Raw genomic sequence first — 20,774 nt, forward strand, 5'->3', positions numbered from 1 at the left:
ATAAATTGTTCTGTGTCAAATTATCCCAATATATAATCTCCCTCTCAAACTGAAAAATCAACTAACTTGGGCTTATTTCCCAAAAGGGATCATTATGTTAAGGCATTATGCAAAACCATTAATTCCACAAAAAAGTAATGATAATAATAAAGGGGAAAAAAGGCATCATTTTCACAATTGTAAAGACTAGGGAAAACATTTTTTGTTTTTGTTTTTAAATGTTAAATAATAGAGTAGAAAATATATAGTTATTATAAGAGCTAAAAATTTATGGTCTGGTCTATAATAAAACATACTAAACAAAAACATCAACCTATGGGACAAAGGGTTGGGAAATCCAGTAATAAATTTAAAGTGAGTTTAAAATCTCTCATTTAATTTTTCTGATACTACTTCATGTATTGTTTCACACCATTCTGATACATCTGGACTCCCCTGGTGACTCAGCGGTAAAGAATCTGCCTGCAACGCAGGAGCCATAGGAGACTTGGGTTCAATCCCTGGGTCAGGAAGATCTCCTGGAGAAGGAAATGGCAACCCACTCTGGTATTCTTGCCTGGAGAATCCCATGGACAGAAGAGCCTGGCGGGCTACAGTCTGTGGGGTCACAAGGAGTCGGACATGACTGAAGTGGCTTAGCACGCATTCTGATACGAGTCCTGGTTTGCTCCAGTGCCTCATGCTCTCACTGTCCAGAGATGTGGCAACCGTAGAGACAACAAGAGGAAAGGCAGGACCCTACAGTGGTTAGAGTCAGACTGCCTGGGGTCACACTGTGCCACCACCCTCCTCTACAAATCTGTTTCATTTGTCACATGACGACGGCAGGAGTACATATATTCGGTACACAGAATTTTTCCTACAGGGGCATATAAGATATCTGTAACAGTCTGTAAGACATATTATCTGTAAGATTATGCACCCAAGGGCTTATTTGCACACGGCCTGGCACACAAGTAAATATCACCTATTATTATAATTACCAATATTTTTAAAAGGGTGAAAATGACAAATAGGCCCAGAACCAAAGCAAACTGCAGAGGTTAGATTTTAGAAAAGTAATGACAGAATACCCACCTGACAAACCAGAGAAGCTGTGGTTGTTTTGCCAACACCAGGAGGACCTGAGAGCAATGCCGCTTTAAAACTGGAGCCATCATCTTTGCCAGCAAATTTACCAAATTTTGCCGCTAGGGAAAAAGAAATTCCAGAATGTTAACCTCTACGACCTAACAGAAATGCAGGAATGACAGGAATAACTGTGCATTAAGTTAGCATCAAGAGCAGTCCTCCAGTTTCACTGAAAATCTGCAAATTTTTTTTTTTTTTTTTGCAAAGTTTAAGCAATAGTTTCCGGAGCATTTAGTGAAATTCTACTCCCTACCTCATCTTCACTCAAATAAAAAAACTTTGAAACAATAATTTTATGAGCCTCCTTTCCTACAAAAACATAGGTCATTGAGCAGACTACCTGGGTTTTGGGAGAACTGCAGGTGACTTAACCCTGTCTGTTTCCTCCTTTGTAAATGAGGGAAACAACAGCGATGTGCCTGGAGGGGAAGCGGTGAGGATGGACAAGCTGAGCACAGAGCCTGGCATGTGTTAATAAATATTAACAAGAATGGCCACAAAAAGAAAGAATTGAAGATGTTGCATCTGCAACTGTCCTGCCCAGCTCAACTCCTCCCCTTATCATGGGGGCCTAGAACATAATAGGTGCTCAACACGTACACAAGGACTGAGAGAGAGAGACGGTTAAGCCTACCTCAGGCATGGGGAAAGGGACTACAGCTCGCCTGAAGCCTTAAAACCTCTTCTTTAGGCACATAAAGCACTTACACCACATTTTATTTGGTTTTGAAAGAGAAAAGGGGTCAGTTTAAGTTTAACCCTGTATCCTCAAAATTATATTATTTAAATATTATAAATAAAATAAAGTGGCACTGTTAACCAATGTCTAGTGACGACCTCGCTGCAAATAACCCAGCCATCACTCTGGAAATTCACTACGATGCTCACTAAATTTCTCCTTTTTATTTCTCACACAATATCCCCCAGGGTTGTGGCTGGAATTCAAGACTTAACCAGCATTTGTGACTGGAAACTTCAGTTCCAATAATAAATATATATGACGTTCATTTTCCATGCCTAGCAAAAGCAAACATGCTGCTGGGGTTCTCAGGCTGCCTACTCTGCATGCCTCAGCTTTTTACGTGCACCTTTCCCCGAGTCCCTCTGGCCCTCTCGGGGGTCTTGCTCTCACATGTCGCAGACCTTGGGACATGTCCCACCTGACACTCCCCTCCCTTCACCAAGCTAACTCCTTTGAGTTTCCAAGTCTTAGCTTAGCTATCCCTTCCTCTAGGGATGGGAATCCCTGTCCACACTCTTCCAACCCCTGAGTGCCCTACACTTAACCCTCTAACAGTACTTAGTACAGTACATTTTAAATGCCGGTTTATCTACGTCTCCCTCACTGACTGGAAGATCCTTAACAGGGACTGTGCTGTGTTCACAACAGCACTTTTGGGGTCTAGTATGACACCAAGGCTCAGAGCAGGCTCTTAATAAATGCTTGCTGAGAATCAATAACCAACTATTATACTTCCTAACATATGTGTTCCTGAGCAATGACATGGTGACAGACACACACAAGAATGAATGAAGCTGTAAAATCACCGTGTTTCTTATCTTCGGATGGACTCTTGTGCCAGTTTTGGAGCCAGCGCAGGAGTTTGTTGGCGCAGCTCTGGTCACCTTGCTGTCCAATTATGGTCTTGAGCGAGGTTGGCTTATACTTATCCACCCAGAGCAAACTTTCCACTTTGCTTTCTCTGCTGTCATCAGCCAAATTCCTAGCCCGGCTGTCACCATTTGTCTCCTCAGCCGCCTGCTCCTTGAAGTCCAGGCCTCTCTGAGACACACTTGCTTCCTTTTTTAGTGACTTTATAGAGCTTTCCCTTTTGGGAGTCAGTTTGCACTTTTTAGATTCTGATTCCTTCTTAGTTGGACTACTTTTTCTTTTTCCTTGATCATTTTTTTGGGGTGTTCTTTCCAATTTGGATTTTTCTTTCTTCATCTTAAAAATTGGAGGAAAAAAGAAACCTGATGAGATATACAGAATTTCTATCCTGCTAAATGTACTCTAGAAGGCAAACTGAGGTCCCCAGGTGAGCTACTCAACCTGGGTCTGTCTTCTCACAATGGACTCTGCTATTTGTGGAAATCTCTATGTTCCAAACTTTAAAAAAAAAAAAAATGAACAACACATCAAAAGCATCCACATGCAATTTTAAAAATGAGAGTTAAAAAAAATGAAAATAGCTTTTTGAAAGCAATTAAGTGTTATAAAATTAGTTTTAAAAAAGGATTAAGAATTTTTGCTTTGTGACTAGTTGATATTTTATTCCTCCACAAAAACATTTACATAAATGTTCATAACAGCATGAATATATTTTATATATACAAATATTATAGCCAAAAAGTGGAAACCACCACTTTTGGCCATCAGAGGATGAACAAATAAAACGTGGTATATCCACACAATGAAATACTAATCACCAACAAAATGGAGAGCACCACCAATCATGCTTCAATACAGCTGAACTTTGAAAACAAGGTGCTAAGTGAAAAAAGATAAGACGGCCACATGTTACGTGTTTTGCTTTATACAAAATGTTCAGAGTACAGCAGTGGTTGCCAAGGGGTGGGTATGAAGAGTAACTGATAATGGATCAGAGTTTTTGTGGGAGGTGATGCAACTGTTCTGGAATAGACAGTAGTGACAGTTGCACAATCCTGTGAATAGACTAAAAACCACTAACATACATTTTAAAACAGGTGAGTTTTATGATCTATGAAAACTAAAATTAGTGGGAAATCTGACAAAAAGCAAGGTATTAGCATTGTATTAAAGTATCTCCCCAAGATACTTATCAATACAAAAGGAAAAACTGTCACTTCACTAGTGGAAAAACCAGGCAGAAATCATATGAACTAAGTAACAAAGGCTAACACCACCAATAATAAGACATATCAACATCAGGCACAGCTGATATGATGCCCTGAAGGGGACACAGTACCACTTACATGGTCGTCTTGCCCAAAATGTATAACCTCAATCTCACCACGAGAAAAGATCAACAGCCCAAATTGAGAGACAGTCTACAAAAGAAATGACTAGCACTCATCAAATCAAGGTCATAAAAAGACAGAGGAAAGACTTGCAGAACTCTCATAGATCAGAGGAGACTAAGAAGACACAACTCAACGCAGTGTGAGATCCTAAGGACGACAGGGTTAAATGTGAAGTTAACACGTTTAGCATCAATGTTAATCTCCTGGTTTTGAGAACTGCATTATGTTATGTAAGTTGTGAACATTAGGGGACATGGATGATGGGACAATCCAAATCATTCCCCAAGACTTTTCTAATTGGAATAAACTGGAAGACCACTTCACCACTTGGGTGACAGAGCTGGGGACATCAAACTTGGACTGCTGGCAGCCCTGTGTCCCACACATGGACACGTATATAGTGGAAATGAATGCAGCTAACACTAGGAGAAGTAGAGAGACAGAAACCGAAAGAGTACTGAAAGCACTGCAGTCTGTAGACCCAGCAGTCCCCACATCAGATTGCTCAGAGTTTACTTATGTGAGTCAAAACGGTTCCCTTTTTCGCTAAAGGTAACATGGGCTTGGTTTCTATCACAACTGAAAAAGTCCCGATACAGTTCTAAAAGCAAATGATTTTATCATGCTGATATGTATGATATAGCCTTCAAAGAATTCTTAATCAAGAAGCTCTGCACAGTTTTACTGTAAGAATAAGGAAAATATGGACAGTTTAACCAGTAATTAATAGATATGGGTAGTACAATGTATGGTCCCCTCTTCCTCCTCATACTCCCTTGAGAAAGTTAAAGAAATACATCAATGACAACAGCCAACAGCTGAGTCCACCTACTCAAAAGGAAATAAGGGAAGTTCATTTGCATCAGGAAGAAAAGCTAATTTTTTAGCCCACAGGCCTGTATTCACCCAAGAAATGTCTCTATGAAACAGGAAAGGTCTATACACCAACAGAAATAAGTCAAGTTCATTTTATACAAACCTCAGCTTCAGCGGCTATTTCATACTTGGACTTCTTGCCTGGCATAGTTCGAATCAGATTCAACAGGCCATCTTCATCAATAATATTTGTTCCCAAGGCTGCTGCCTATTAATTTAAAATGCAAATCATTGAAACAGTTACTTTCTATAAAAAAGAAATATGATTCTCAGGCTTGTCAGAAGGTGAAAAACCACATTTGTAAACTAGGTAACACTGGAATATTTTTTAAAACAGTATGCATGAAAAAGCATCGCTAAAAAGAAAATAACAGAACCTCCTCTAAGAATGGTGGGTTGGCACCTGGGGTATCACACTGCCCCTTTTGTGGACTGCTTTCCCTTTCTCTCTACGCTAAGAAGGTCAAAGCCTCTAAGGCCTAAGTCCAGCTCTTCACACCCTCTGCCAGGCTCGACTGGCTAGCAGACTTCCTCCACCGTCTCCCCTGCTAACAGAACTGCAGTGTGCTTATCTCCAAGGGATGACTTATGACTGGTCTAAGAATCAGAAGAATCTTCATCCTCCCTAAACTCTATCATTCTCAATGGCCACAGGACAGCTCTGGCCAATGAGACTTAAGTGGAATTCTATAAGAGGTATTTCCGGGCAAACTCTTATGGTCAGTTACACCTAGTGTAACATCTTGCCACTGCCCCCTACTTCCTGCCTTGAATGTGAACTTGAGAGCAGCAGCCAGCTTGCCACACAAGGCAACATGCATGAAGACAGAAGTGAAGGACAGAGCTAAGTCCAGCTACATCTCTGAGGGGCTGAACCATCCCCAGCAACTGCCCACCTCTGGAATCCTCATAAGGTAAGGAAATAAGCAGCTATTTGTCAAAACCACAGTTAGTCAGGTATTCTACTATTTGGAACTAAGTATAAAGGAGAGTTTCCACTTAAAAAACTCAAGATGGAGTCCACAGCAGCATATATAGGAATACTTAGGACTAGAAAAAGAGGAAAACTGCTTTTGCTTCTAGAGGAAAACTGCATTTGCTTCTATCTTCAAAAAAAATATTCTGGCTAGAATACTACACTAAGAAAGCCAAGTAAACAGGAACTGTGCCTTCAGCTGGGAAACCAAAATCCCGGGTCAAAGACATACAACACTTCTGTGGAGAAGAAATAACGTAGAGAAGAAATTACTTTCCCATCTTTCCTCCTCTTGCCCTCTGTGTACAGGACACTACTACGCATGGGCGCGTCATGAGCCTGCCAAGGCGAGCAGGCTACTTCCTGCTGAGAACACGGCACTACCCACCTTGTCACTCTTGGACTGGCCACTGTCACGACCCATGACCAGGTAGTTGGTTTTCTTGCTGACATTTCCTGTCACTTTTCCCCCATAACGCTCAATTAGAGACTTGGCCTCATCTCGTTCAATGGACTCCAGCACTCCTGTGATTACAAACGTAAGGCCTTCCAAGCAATTTTCAGCTCCCTAAAAACCAAAATGTTCAAGCAGAGAGGAAATTACATGGTAGCTTTCCAAAGAAATATTTGGCATCAAAACTGCAGGAAGTTGATTTTTCTCATTTGACATCATAAATAATCTCAGCATGAAAAAATCTGCAGGAAATTTACAGTCAATACGCAGAAACTGAAATTAAATCCTGAGAAATTCTTATGTAGGTTAACATTTAACAAGCTTATAAAACCAGCAACAAAAAAAATGTATGTTCAGTATGGTTAGGAAACCTTATTAAAATTATCCATTCATACTATCCTCACTGTTTAAAAAATATTTAAACTACTAGTTAACTTGTGTAACTTTAAGTAAGCAACCAGATGTAATGCACCTACAGAATATCTTGCTTCTGCTAAAAAAAGTTTCAATTCTGAAAAAAACTACACAGGTTTGAGCTCTTACCCTATCACACCATCTCTTGATTGAAAAGTTAATTTGGTAAGACAAAAGACACTCGGCAAAAGAAGGCTAGATGGAAAGACATTTAATCTTAATTGGAACTGTGTACAGGTATAGATTTTTTTTTACTTTCACAATGGTTCAATATGGTATAACCCCAAGCAAAAGGAAAAATATATGTCATTCCAAGTTACTTATTACTTTTGAAAAGAGGATTGAGATCAACATAGACTTAAAACATGCTTGCAAAGAAGCAGCTAAGCAAAATTCAAAGACTGCCCCAATACAAGCTCAATCCTTCACCATCCAGGTGAAGAACTGTTGCTGGGAGGGTAGGGGGAGTGTAGTAAGTCTGTTTGGAGAGAAAAGGTTTGACTAACAACATCTCAAGGTCCCTATGACTCTAGGATTGAAACGACCTTGTGGATCTCCCTACCACGCTCTTTCATTCTCGAACTCTTGCAGGACCAGCAAACCACCCAATATTCTCAACCTCTTCTCCAATATTCCATCCATGGCCTTGCTTTCACTGAAACCTCGCCACCCCCTAAGAACACCACTTTGGCTCAAGTCCTCTCAAGCAGAAGCTTTTTTATCTTTCATACAGGAGGCAAGCCTGGTATCTTTCTCCAGCCTCCTACACAGCCCACTAGCCCCTTCTGGCTCATCCTCTGCCCCTCTTTATTATGGGAACTACACCTCCATCTGTGTTCTGAATCCCCTGCCCTTCTATATTCTCAGAAACCTCATAGTACCTTTGATTATCCTTCTCTTTCTGGGATATCTTCAATCTCTCCCTTTCTGATAGATCAATTCCATGATCAAAAAAAACATGCTTTAAGTATCTGACTCAATGGTAAAGAACCTGCCTGCCAATTACAGAGATGACAGTTCAATCCCTGGTCTGGGTAGATCCCCTGGAGTAGGGAACAGCAACTGGCTCCAGTGTTCCTGCCTGGGCAATCCCATGGACAGAGGAGCCTGATAGGCTACAGCCCACGGGGTCGCAAAAGAATCAGATGTGACTGAGCAACTGAACAGCAACAAACCTTAAAGACGCTCACATTTTCCCCCTAAAGCCACCTCCCATTATAGCTAGAAGTCCTCTCTCTCCTCTCCCCTTCACAACCAACATCATCTACTTATGCTGCCTCCATTTCATCTCCTCCCACTCACTCTTCAACCCACTTCCACCAGGTTCTGCCTCCATCATTCTATCAAAACTTTTGCTAAGATCACTACGGATCATTCACATTACTGAACGCAATGGACAATTTTCAGTCTCCTCAATGTTTTTTTAAAACTCTCTCCTCCCTTTGCTACTGTGATACCACCTTTACCAGGTTTCTCTCCTCTATCTGGGGCTGCTGCTCCTCCGTCTGTTTCTGTGTTTCACCCTCCTCCACTTCATGAGGAAGCTAGGTCCAAGGTCTCTTCTCATTCTGTCCTTGTTTGCCAGGTGACATCAAGTCCTTCAAACATTTTCTACATGCCCATAATGCCCAATCTTTTGCATCCCATCGTGACTTCTGTTCTGAGCTCCAGTCCTCCTGTCCACTGAATATTCCCACCTGGCTACCTTGCATACATCTAAAGCACAGCATGGTCACAATGAACGCATTATCATCTCCCCAAATCTGCTCTGCCTCCAGCAGCATGAGCATCCACCCACAGATGCTCATGCCAGTAACAAGGAAATCACCCCATGCTCATTCTTTCTCGGTTCCCACTCCCAATTACCACCACGTCCTATAGATTTTCCTTTTTCATTGAAGCTACTTCACTTCTCAGCCTGGTCACTGCTACTACTCTAGACAAGTCTCTATCATTTCTCACCATCCCTCCTAATTGATCTGCCTGCATTTATTCCCCCCTCCCTCCACTGCACTCTATATTTAGCAGCCAAGAGTGCTCAGCCTGAAATGCAAACCTGGTCATACTGTTCCCCCACCCACAACTCCACTTAAGGACCAGATTCCCTAAAAGAATCTCTGCTTTTTCCCTTATGGCACATATCACAATTATAATAATTAAGTACCATGAAGGCAAAAAGCATTAGTCTTGTGACTGCCGTATCCTATATCCTAATTTGTAAAGACGGTGACTAATGTTTTCCTGTTCTTTTTTATTTATTTACTTTTGGCTGTGCTGGGTCTGTTGCTGTGTGGGCTTTTTCTTGTGGTGAGCGGGGGCTACTTTCTACTTGCAGTGTGAGGGCTTCTCACTGCAGTGACTTCTGTTGCAGAGTACTGGCTCTAGGGCATGCAGGCTTTAGCAGCTACAGCACATGGGCTCAGCAGTTGAGGGTTCAGGCTCTAGAGCACAGGCTCAGTAGCTGCAGCGCACGGGCTTAGCTATTCCACGGCACGTGGGATCTTCCTGGACCAGGGGTTGAACCCATGTCTCCTGCTTTGGCAGGCAGATTCTTTACCACTGAGCCACCAGGGAAGCCCTGCTCATTTTTAATTATTAATTCTCTGCTACTGTAGACATAGTGAATACATACATGGACCCATAGACCAGAGGCCTTGAAACACCCTCTCAGTGTTCTTACCTTTGGTATTTCTTTGGAGCCCAGAGCTTTGGGACCTTCTCGATTTAAGTAGCTTCGGTAAGCTTGATAATTAGTGCGTCTCTTTTCAGCCTCATCAGGACTTACAGACTTTGGGGAGACGGAAAGAAAAATGAATAAAGTCATGCAAAATTCTTACAAAATTAAAAATACATATCAAAAAATAAATAAAAATACTTATCAATAAATAAACAGTAAGTCACTTCGGTGCTTGATCCTGATACTAACATTTTCAACCACATAGGTACGTCCCAATCTACACATGCCAGGCTTACACACAGCCCTGTCATAAGGCCTTCTTAAACCCTGCAACTCTCTCTAAAGGCACAAACCTCAGGGTAGACTGAGCATACAAGCCAAGCTGCTAGCCCCAAGCCACAAAACAAAAAGATGTGTTTTATTTCAAAAATTCACGTGAATTTTAAATGCTATTCCATAATATATCATGTGTATTTCAGTGGAAAAATTAATTTTTTCCCAAGTAAACGATCACAGAAGAAAATATACTATTTTAGCCAATGGCTCTGAATACCCTTAATATAACTTATCCCCTGTACTCCTAGGGAAATAGGCACTACAGTCTGAGAATTAATGGCTTTATATAAACACCTGGCTCAAATGAGAAGCGAGCTATACTCCAAAAAGCAGACACATTCTGTATGCCACCACTCTCCCTTCTGGGTCTAATCTCTCCTATTCTGCTTCTCTCAAGGGATCTGACCATGGGTGTCTCTCAGAAAGTACTGGGGAAATCTTTTAAACTGTAATCCCTGGATTCACTCCAAGTTTTTGACCCAGAGATAGGAGGTATAACCAGCATGTGTACATTTGGGGGAAGAACATCTTAGATAATTAAGAACTACTACAAGAATGATCTTTGTCATTTTTTCCACTTCCTAATTTTACATTATTTTTAACTTGTAAGCCACCTCAAAGTCCTCTAAGAGTAGACAAAATACCACTTTTATACAAACAAATGATTTAATCAACAAAAGAAAATAAGTTGCTTTGGTTTTGAGTTAATTGTGCCATAGGCTATAGGCTAATCCTAGACTCTAATCCTACTTTTTATCAGTGGTTCTCAAATGGTGGTATGCAACCATATCATCTCAGAAGCTTGTTGAAATACACCTGCCCAGACCACATGCCCGAGGAAATCATATTTTTAACTAGTGTCACAGGAAAGTACAATGCATGCCAAAATGGGAAAATCATTTATAACAATAATTGTGAAAAAATAACTGAATTATAAACAAATTATAAAAGAAATCTAAAGCACATTCATTTGTGAAGTCAAAATTATTTGACTGAGATAGACTGAATTTATAAAACAGACTTTCATGTTCCCAAAACTACTTAACTTCTCTGAGTCATTTCTATTTCAACTTTGAAAAATAAGGTAAATAGCAACAGTATCATTTTTAAATTATTCTGCTTTAATAAAAATAGACAAGCGTCTATAAACTGAACATGTTTAGTGTGTCTGAAGAAAAATATTCATTCTCCAGCTAAGTACTTTGCGAAGAAAAATCTGAGACCAAAAAGTTACTTGTCCCCTTAAGCATATTTATTAGCACTAACCAAAAACAAAAGCGTCTAGAAATCATTCAGCATTTCACTGAAAAATAATGGTGATGAGCACTTAAAATAGATAATATTCTGCTTTTAACTGCAAGTGCCAAAGAGGCTTGAAGGAACAGTGGCTTCTCTTATGATCCTAAATAAGGTGGTTTCAAACTGGAGACTCTAAGAAACAATTCTCAAATATATATGAAAACAAAAAACTTCTAAAAGTCATTCTGCATTCCTTCACTGTTTATCCCTCTGAAAATGATTTGCTCCTGTTAAACAGGAGCAAAAAGGCATACATTCAGGACAATTCCAAATAAGTTATTTTAATAATAATAATAGCCAAAATTTATATAGCATGTATTATGTACCAGGCACTGTTCCAAGCGGTTATACACATTATCTCATTGCATACTATTATTATCCCAATTTTACAAATGAAGAAACCAAAGCAGAGAGAGGGGAAGTAACCAGACCGAGGCCACATATCTGCCCAGTGGCAGGACTATGATCCAAAACTGGCTCCAGAGTCTGTGTTCAGAGCCACAATATTACATTACTTTTTACTGGCCTTAGAGGACCTGAGTTCAAAATGACTCTGCCATGTACTCAACCAGATGATCTTGGGAAAGCTACTTAAACCCTTTCAGCCTGTTTTATCATCTTCAAAAGTTGAATAATAAAAGTAAATATCTCTTGTGTGAAGATTAAATGATATATCACCTGTATGAGCACAGTATCTGATACACATTAACCCTCAATACATATGGGCTTATTTAGCTATATCATTAATAATAACGTATATTGTGCAGCAGCATCTTTAAATAAGAGAGTATCTTTAAGATACTATAATGCCTTATAAAGTTAGAGACAAAACTTAAAAACAAACCAGATCAACACACAACCCCCTCAATGATACCCTTTTCGAAAATGTCTACCTCTTTTTTAGCTGGAGAACTTTTCATTTTCTTAGGAGTTCTTGTCTCTTTTAACTCAGTAACATTTTCTTTTCTTTTTGAGGCCATAGACTCTGTTTCTTTATTAGAACTCTCTTCTTTTTTTTTCAAAAGTGCCAGCTTAGAACTGGCTTTTGGAGAAGTTTCTCCTGTTTTATGAGCTGATGACCTGGAACGTTGCTGGGATTGTCTTGAACCTTCACACTTAGTTTGCTTCTTAGGGCTGAAGTTCTTTCTTTCATCTGAAAATTGTTCTGTTTTTATGAGGAAGAAAGAAAGGATTATAAATGTTGTTTTTGCAAAATGATACCCAATATCAAGACTATTTTTTCATTTTTCAACAGAATAATCTTAGTAGGACATGATGTTATATGGTGACTTCATAACATTCACATTAAAATTTTAGTTCTTAAGTTTATACAAAACATTTTTTTAATTAAATATTTGTATATTACTTCTTTGTGTAACCAGTTCAAAATAAGAGATCTGCCTTTTTAACTATAAATTATTCATTAATTGAAATGAAATGGTAAACTACATCTGAGAACATGGACTGTATTCCACAGATAAACTTCAATGATTCAAAAATCACAGAGAAAAGTTACTAATTAGAATATCCTGTCACATAAAAATTCTGCTTGTAATAAAGTCTGAAAGAATCCTGGGATTTCAAGACTAAAATTATATGAACAGATACATTAATACTTATAAGATTAAGCCCAGCTATTAACATCTAACCACTAGCACATGCTTAGATATCTGGACAACTAAAAAAAAACTAAAACCTACAGACAACTAGCAGAAGAGCTTCAGATGACCTGGACGATGACGATTCAACTATATAAGCTTGAAACATCTAGTCTTTTGTCTTCATGTATTGAAGTCCACACACTTGCACTACACTTGGAAATTAACATGAACCCAAACAACAATTACAGAGCAGACAGGCATTCTGTACCAGCTAACAACCACACAGTTTGCCAAGCATCTAAGTAGAACATGCTCCAGTACTATGAAATAATGTCAACCTAAGAATACCAGGCAATTATTATACAGAGTAAAGGAAGTCAGAAAGAGAAAGACAAATACTGTATATTAATTGTATACAATCTAGAAGATGGTACCAATGATCCTATATACAAGGCAGCAAAGGAAACACAGATGTAAAGAAGAGACTTTTGGACTCAGTGGGAGAGGACAAGGGTGGGATGATTTGAGAGAATAGCATTGAAACATACATTACCGTATGTAAAACAAATAACCAGTGCAAGTTTGACATATGAAGCAGAGCACCCAAACCCATCACCATGTGACAGGCACCTGTCACACAGGTGCTCTGTGACAATCTAGAGGGATGGGGTGGAGAGGGAGGTGGGGGGTGCTCCTCAGGATGGAGGAGACACATGTATACCTATGGCTGATTTATACTGATGTATAGCAAAACCATCACAATATTGTAAAGTAATTATCCTCCAATTAAAATAAGTTAATTTAAAAAAAAAGAATACCAGGCAATTATTGAACAAATGTTTAAACAAAAGGTTACATGAAGTTTCTTCTATAAAGATAAATGTTCTGGCTTACTTTGTTCTGCTAGTTTTACCTTTATGAGGATATTTAGGTTTCTCTGCTTTACATAAATTGACTTGTACAGATGAAAATGTCTCTCTTTCTTCTGCATCCTTTTCAGCCTAAGAAAATGTAAAAAAGCGTCAAATGCGACAACAGGAAAACTTTTACCACAAAGTATGTTGTTAAAATCAACCAAAGATTAAGGGTCATCCTCCAAAGTAGCAAAACAATGCAATAAATTTTCATTCATTCTTACACAAAATTTCTGGGGCAGATGAAACATGTTTAATTACTTTCAATTTTACAGATGAGGAAACAGATGAAAGAGTATAAAAACAGACCTAAATAAAACTATCCCAGTTGTTCCCGACTTGTGACTCTGAAAATGAAAGCCTTGTTTCTGCTGCTTTCATCTCAATTCTCAAACTGTTAGCACATCATGCAGTTAAAAACTAAAATCTAACCCAAAAGACTAACAACAATCTAAAGCTCAAAAGAAAAACAGAGTACTTTCTCAAAAAAGAAAAAAATGTCCATTCTCTCCACTGCTCTTCAAAACTCCATTTTGCAGAAAGGTCACAATTGGGGTGTATGATGCAGTATTTTCAATTTGAATGTCTTTAGATGAAATAATAAGGCTTTTCTAATGACAAAGTCTCCACCATTCCCTATACTGCCTTACAATCTGCCTGCTGTAATATCTCTTAAAACGGTCAGATTGATACTGACAATATTAACAGAGTGTGATTCAACAGAAATAAGGCTAATTTTTGGAGATCAAGTGCTTAAAGAAAAAAATCTTGATGCTTTCAGAGATTCCCCAAAATACTCACTATTTGAGACTGCCCTAATACAGATCTTAAAGTTAGCTAGCTACAAACAACAAATTATGCTTTTAAAAAGACAGTAATTAATATTATAGTTATTAAACTTTAGATTCCATTGAAATGTTTATTTATCAGTGTTATTCTCTGAAGAAGTACATAAGAACCTCTTTGGGACAGAAAGCCAAAGTTACAATTTGTTTTTTTGTGAAGAAGGGTTCTGATTAGCTTTGGTCCTATCGATCTTCCTTTAGGAAGAATAAGTTTCTCAATGAGCTTCCCCAAAAACATTTTCATTAACTGAAATAATTTTAAGCATCTCTCTAGAAGAGAACAAAAGTTTGTCTAGTCAAGGCTATGGTTTTTCCTGTGGTCATGTATGGATGTGAGAGCTGGACTGTGAAGAAGGCTGGGCACCGAAGAATTGATGCTTTTGAACTGTGGTGTTGGAGAAGACTCTTGAGAGTCCCTTGGACTGCAAGGAGACCCAACCAGTCCATTCTGAAGGAGATCAGCCCTGGGATTTCTTTGGAAGGAATGATGCTAAAGCTGAAACTCCAGTACTTGGGCCACCTCATGCAAAGAGTTGACTCATTGGAAAAGACTCTGATGCTGGGAGGGATTGGGGGCAAGAGGAGAAGGGGACGACAGAGGATGAGATGGCTGGATGACTCAATGGACATGAGTCTGAGTGAACTCCAGGAGTTGGTGATGGACAGGGAGGCCTGGCGTGCTGCGATTCATGGGGTCGCAAAGAGTAGGACACGACTGAACGACTGATCTGATCTGATCTGATCTGATAGAAGAGTTATTCATGGTTATATCTCCAAAGCCTAGGATACAAAGGTCTGAAAGGAAACACTGATCTGTATTGTACATTCAGAATGCAAAGAGCCGGTAAAACACTACCTTTTTGGCCTTGGGTTCTTCATCCAACATGGCCAACGTTCTGGCAAACTCTTCATCTTCATGCAGTTGTCTCTCCAGCTATAAAAAGTGTCAACACAGTGAGGTGCTTTTTTTTTCTTTTTATAAATAAAAAGCTTTAAAATGTTCAGTTCGTGATACTTAAAAGAAACTGGAAAAAGATTTTCTAGAAAGTAACTATGACATTTTTTCCCTTAGAAGTTAAGTATCACAGGTTTGCTTTGCTAAGCCAAATTAGATTGCAGAACATATTTTGTTAATTTTGCAGGCAAGATAGATGGATCTGAGCATAAAGATCCAAGTCTTTAGCTTTTTCTTAATGGTCCCAATGCAATACTTACAGATCTCTCATTTCTATTTATTCTAAACTCTAAGAAGGGCTCAGAAAAGAATCATTATCCTAACGCAAAAAGCAATAGCCTGGGTGGGGACACAAAAAACTAAATAAATCAAGAAAATTATATAGTTCCTTTGCACATGACAGTAAGATACATACAATGCAACTATCACTAATATCATCAAACTTCTATTTTCAATTACTAACTCAACTGTATCTGTTCTTTTTTTTTAACTGAAGTATAGCAGACTTAACAATTTTATACTAGTTTAAGGTATACAACACAGTAGTAATTTCTCTGTTTTAACTTCTGAAAATTTAAGTCATTATACCAGAAGTTTTCCTAACATGCTAATATAACACACAGACATTCTAGTTACCACGCTGTTATTTCCAAATATTACTATTTTTACTTTGAATTAAATGGAACTCTTCTAGAAGAGAATGTGTGGAAACAGATTATATTTCTCATTATAAATTTATGCTCCTTGATAAAATGGCCTAATACAATACCTTATTCAAACAAAGGAAAGGACCTCAAAACCAATCCAAAAGAAAAGATTTGCAAACTGGTATAAGCCTGGTAAGAACTCAGTAACCAAGTCTCCTCTTGTTTATAAAATGAATTAACTCAAGTTACACAGAACTATGAGCAAGCCAGACAGGCGCACATCAGTATGCTCTCTGTTGCCTAGCATTTCTTTACCATAACTGAACTACACATCTAATTTCTAAAACAAACAAACAAACAAACAAACTTCATCATATAAAGTTCCTCCAAACTCTAAACTTCTAGTGGTCCTGCAAGGATGTAAATGTAAAGGTTGAACTTTACATCATTTTTCTAAAATTTCACACTATGTAGTAGTATACTTCTAATAAACAGGATTCTAATTGTTTCAGAAGAAACTTAAATACTTCCATTAGAAATTCATTATTGGTAATTATGGTATTATGTGATCCAAAGTCTTATATTTTAATATAATGTTTATCATAGCAGATAGTGTTTAACATACTGACTTGCACGTTAGATTCTGGGCACACATTCACTAAATGAATAAACAAAAAGGTGAAAGTGAAGGGGAGGGGAGGAAAACAGAAGCTCTTAGAGGGATAATTAAGAAGGACGGCATCAGTCAGTTATTAACACCCTGAAAGTCCTTCATAGACTAATAAATTACCCAAACAAGATTCTGAAAGAATGTGACAGAAATGGGAAAATAGCGGATTGTGATACAAAGCGCCACACCTGGTTTGGAAAGGATAGGGTAAGCCTTCAGCATCTGGGACAGATAAGAAGTCAGGTCCCTAAAACTCACTCCACAGTTTTACCTAGGCCATGTGTGCTACCCTGAGTCATATGGATACCTGTACGTAGTTTATAAAATTCAGTATAGACAGTAAGATGGAAAAAGATTTTGAAAACACAATCTATAAACTGCCAAATCAATAAAACGTGAACAGCAACATACACTGCAGAAGACTGGAATACTGCTCTCTCACAACAACTGCTATCAAGAGCCTCTTCCTTGCCAAGCACTAAAACGGGCGCTAATGTACGATAGCTGTGACATAAACACCCCTGGTACATAGAGTTTAAAGTCGACATACAGGAAGACATTTAAATAGCAATTTAAGAAGACATTTAAATGTTAACAGTAGGTACAGGGGGTTCAGTAAAGTACACAGAAGGGATTTCTTACATAGTTTAGGGAATATGAGAAAGCGACATTTAAGCTAATAAATAGGAAGAGGGTTCAAACAACAGGCACCAAGGTCTGGAGCCTCTGACAGAGATGAACACTTGTCCTTGAAATAACCTTCTTCACTTGGCTCCCGTAAAATACCAAGCTTTCCTGATTGCTCCACTTCCCTAGCCACTTTGGTAAATCTCCTCTGCTTGATCCTCCTCCTCTTCCTGACCTCTCATTGTTAACAGTGGCCCAGAGCTCAATTCTGACACTTCTTTCCTGTTTACATTCTCTCCATGATCTCATCTAGTTACACTGGTTTTAATACCATTCAAATGCTGCTGATCCCAAATAAGTATCTTCAGCTTAGACCTCTCCCCTGAGCTCCAGATTCCTCTACCAACTACCCACTCTGCATCTCCATCTGGAAGCCTATCAGGCATTTCTGAGCAAAACAGATTTCTTGACTTCCCTGTATCAATGTTCCAGTCTTTATAAATGATAACACCATTCACCTAGTTGCTCAAGCCAAAAAAAACATGGAGTTATCTTTGAATCTTCTCTTTCCCTCATACCTTACATTCAATCTATCAGCAACAACTTGAAGGTTGTATCTTCAAAAAGCACATACAGATTGTGACCACTTCTCACCACCTCTTCCATTACCACCACCCTGGTACAAGCCAACATTGTCTCTTGCCCCCCACCCACTCTAACAGTCTCCAAACTGATCTGATTTTGCCCCACCATGGTTTATTACCTTCATAGCAGCCCAAATAATTTTCTTTTAAGATCCATCAAGTCATGTCATTTCTCTATTCAGTACTCCAATGGCTTCTCATCTTACAGACACTAAAATCCAGACTCCTTTCCATCCCAAGTCCTTCTGGTAGGTACCAAAGACCAGTCATGACTTAACAAGATTTGCTGCTATTTCTTTCAAAGTCATCAAGCTCAAACATTTCTACCTCAGGAGGCTTGCACCTGCTTTTCTCTGTTTAGAGGAAATCTTCCTCCAAGTGGAGGGAAGCTTACCACTTAAATTTATGCCCCAATGTCACTCCCTCAGAGGGGTTTCCCAACCTCTTATTTAAATAACCCCATTGAAAGTGAAAGTGAAGTCGCTCAGTCATGTCAGACTCTTTGTGACCCCATGGACTGTAGCCTACCAGGCTCCTCTGTCCATGGGATTCTCCAGGCAAGAGTACTGGAGTGGGTTGGGTTGCCGTTTCCTTATCCAGGAGATCTTCCCAACCCAGGGATCGAACCCGGGTCTCCCGCATCACAGGCAGACGCTTTACCATCTGAGCCACCAGGGATTGATTGCCCCCAAAAGCAGCTATCCCTTTACTTGTCCTCATAGCATTTATAATGACATTTTTTTTTTTAACTGCAGTAGCCTTAACAACTAGAAGTGTGCCACAGTAAGTGCTCAGTGAACACTTATTAAATGAATGGAACAGGTTTACTACAAACAGTACTCTGAATGAAGGCAGATTTAAGGAATCACTAACATATGCATACTACTTAAGGCCACAGAAGTAGATGAGATTGTCCATAGTGAAAAGAGATATGACCAAGTTAAATTATTTTAATTATACTAAAGGAAGCTTCCATTCAAAGAAATCTAATAATAAATCTTTAAACAATTATCCTCTGCTCTCATCATTTATCTTTTATATAAACTTAGGTTTTCATATAGTTTTAGATCTTAACTTATTTTACACATAACTCTTAGAATGAGGCTCAATTCAAAATAAGACTACTCTAATTATCTCCTGAGTAGACTAAATAGTAAGTGACAACTCCAATGATTACGACTATCTAATGAAAATGCCAATACCTCTGCATCTTCATCAAGTTGTAATTGCTTGGCGATGGCTTCATCATTTAATCTGGAATCATCTGCATTTTGTGAAGGCTGTATTTCAAAGAAAATCAAGCAAGAATAGCATAAACCTTAAGTTCAAAATAAGGTGCTTTTTTTTAAACGTAGATGAATAAATATTGGGTTGGCCAACAAGTTCGTTTGGGTTTTCTGTAAAACCGTATGGAAAAACCTGAATGAACTTTTTGGCTAACCCAATACACCAATGAGAGATAAATATAGTCTCAATGCAGCATCAGCCAAAAAATTATGTTCACATCTACTCCATGACCACATTCAATTTCCTAATGAGCAAATATCCTACAGACAGATGATTCTCACGTATTCTATTGAAATATTCAAAAGAAATATCCCCAAAATACTATCTAATGTCTTGACTTCAGAAATAGCCCAACACTGGCAAACCAACAGTGAGAGAGATTACACTGTCTTATGGAGGCACTAGTGAAATCAACACACACACACACCACGTGCCAGGTTTCCACGCAGGGAACTACTTTACTTATCTGTATTTCTGTTTCCTAAGTGTCCAAAAAAGATAAATCCAACCATCAACCTGAAAGGTCAAATGTACAGAATGGGTGGGCTCTATTCTAAGTTACGTATTCATGACCTCACTTGGGAACAATTATGTTGTCCAGTTTTGTCTAGCTGAGGTTAACGGTAAAATTAGTTTACATTCTGAGTATTTAAACACTAAGAATTACAATTTATTCTCATGATTTAAATGATCTTTTCCCACTTTCAAATATTAGAAGCTTCAGTGTGTGATATGCCAATTTCTTCATTCTCCAAAACAGCATCCACACCTTTTACCCATAGGAAAATTATTTTCATCAATAAAATGTTGATCTATTTATAAAATTCACATTTCACCTCTTATTAACAACACTGAACGGGGACAAATCCTGAACATTCTTGCCTGCGTGGAGAACACTCACCTCTTTTCTTCTGCTTGCCACCATCTTCTTATCTGATCTTTGGATGCTTCCAGTTCCAAAATAATCAAGCACTGATGTGGGGGTAAGTTTTATTGGTGACAAAGGCTTATTCTTGGTCTTAGTGTTTTCCTCATTCTTTTTCATGTTTGATGCTCCAAGATAACTATTTGTAGATCCTCCATTTTCTTTTAATTTAGAGGCTGTCTTCTTACACACAAAGTCATCATCTTCATCTTAAACGAAACATAACCAAATGTGGTTTGATAAAACATCAATTCTAACTATAAAAACAACCATTTCCACCAACTTTCTAAAAAACATATACATGCTATGGGATGCTAATGACTTTTTTTCTTGCTATCTCCTAAATTCAAGTCACCCTCACATTTACCAGCGCTAGGTCTGTAATACACCATATCCCCCACTGACTCCCCAGAGTACATAAACATGTGTATTTATTCACGTAGTCAACAAATATTTACTGAGTGTCCATTACGTGCAAGGCACTGAGGAC

At 38.6% G+C, this 20,774-nt stretch overlaps 1 protein-coding gene across 2 annotated transcripts in view; it reads right to left on the minus strand.

The window, feature by feature from the left end:
* RFC1 (replication factor C subunit 1) overlaps window positions 1-20,774 on the minus strand; it is a 77,252-nt gene that overhangs the window by 14,986 nt on the left and 41,492 nt on the right. For both annotated transcript variants that reach the window (XM_027544292.1, XM_027544293.1), the window contains exons 5-14: window positions 20,261-20,493; window positions 19,275-19,352; window positions 15,386-15,463; window positions 13,684-13,771; window positions 12,063-12,334; window positions 9,538-9,645; window positions 6,378-6,557; window positions 5,117-5,221; window positions 2,680-3,079; window positions 1,078-1,190 (exon numbers count right to left, since the gene is read on the minus strand). In XM_027544292.1, coding sequence (XP_027400093.1) covers window positions 1,078-1,190; window positions 2,680-3,079; window positions 5,117-5,221; window positions 6,378-6,557; window positions 9,538-9,645; window positions 12,063-12,334; window positions 13,684-13,771; window positions 15,386-15,463; window positions 19,275-19,352; window positions 20,261-20,493 — 1,655 coding nt within the window. The remainder of the gene's footprint in view (window positions 1-1,077; window positions 1,191-2,679; window positions 3,080-5,116; window positions 5,222-6,377; window positions 6,558-9,537; window positions 9,646-12,062; window positions 12,335-13,683; window positions 13,772-15,385; window positions 15,464-19,274; window positions 19,353-20,260; window positions 20,494-20,774) is intronic.

Source organism: Bos indicus x Bos taurus, chromosome 6 (assembly GCF_003369695.1).
Source record: "Bos indicus x Bos taurus breed Angus x Brahman F1 hybrid chromosome 6, Bos_hybrid_MaternalHap_v2.0, whole genome shotgun sequence".
Taxonomy (NCBI): Eukaryota; Metazoa; Chordata; class Mammalia; order Artiodactyla; family Bovidae; genus Bos; species Bos indicus x Bos taurus.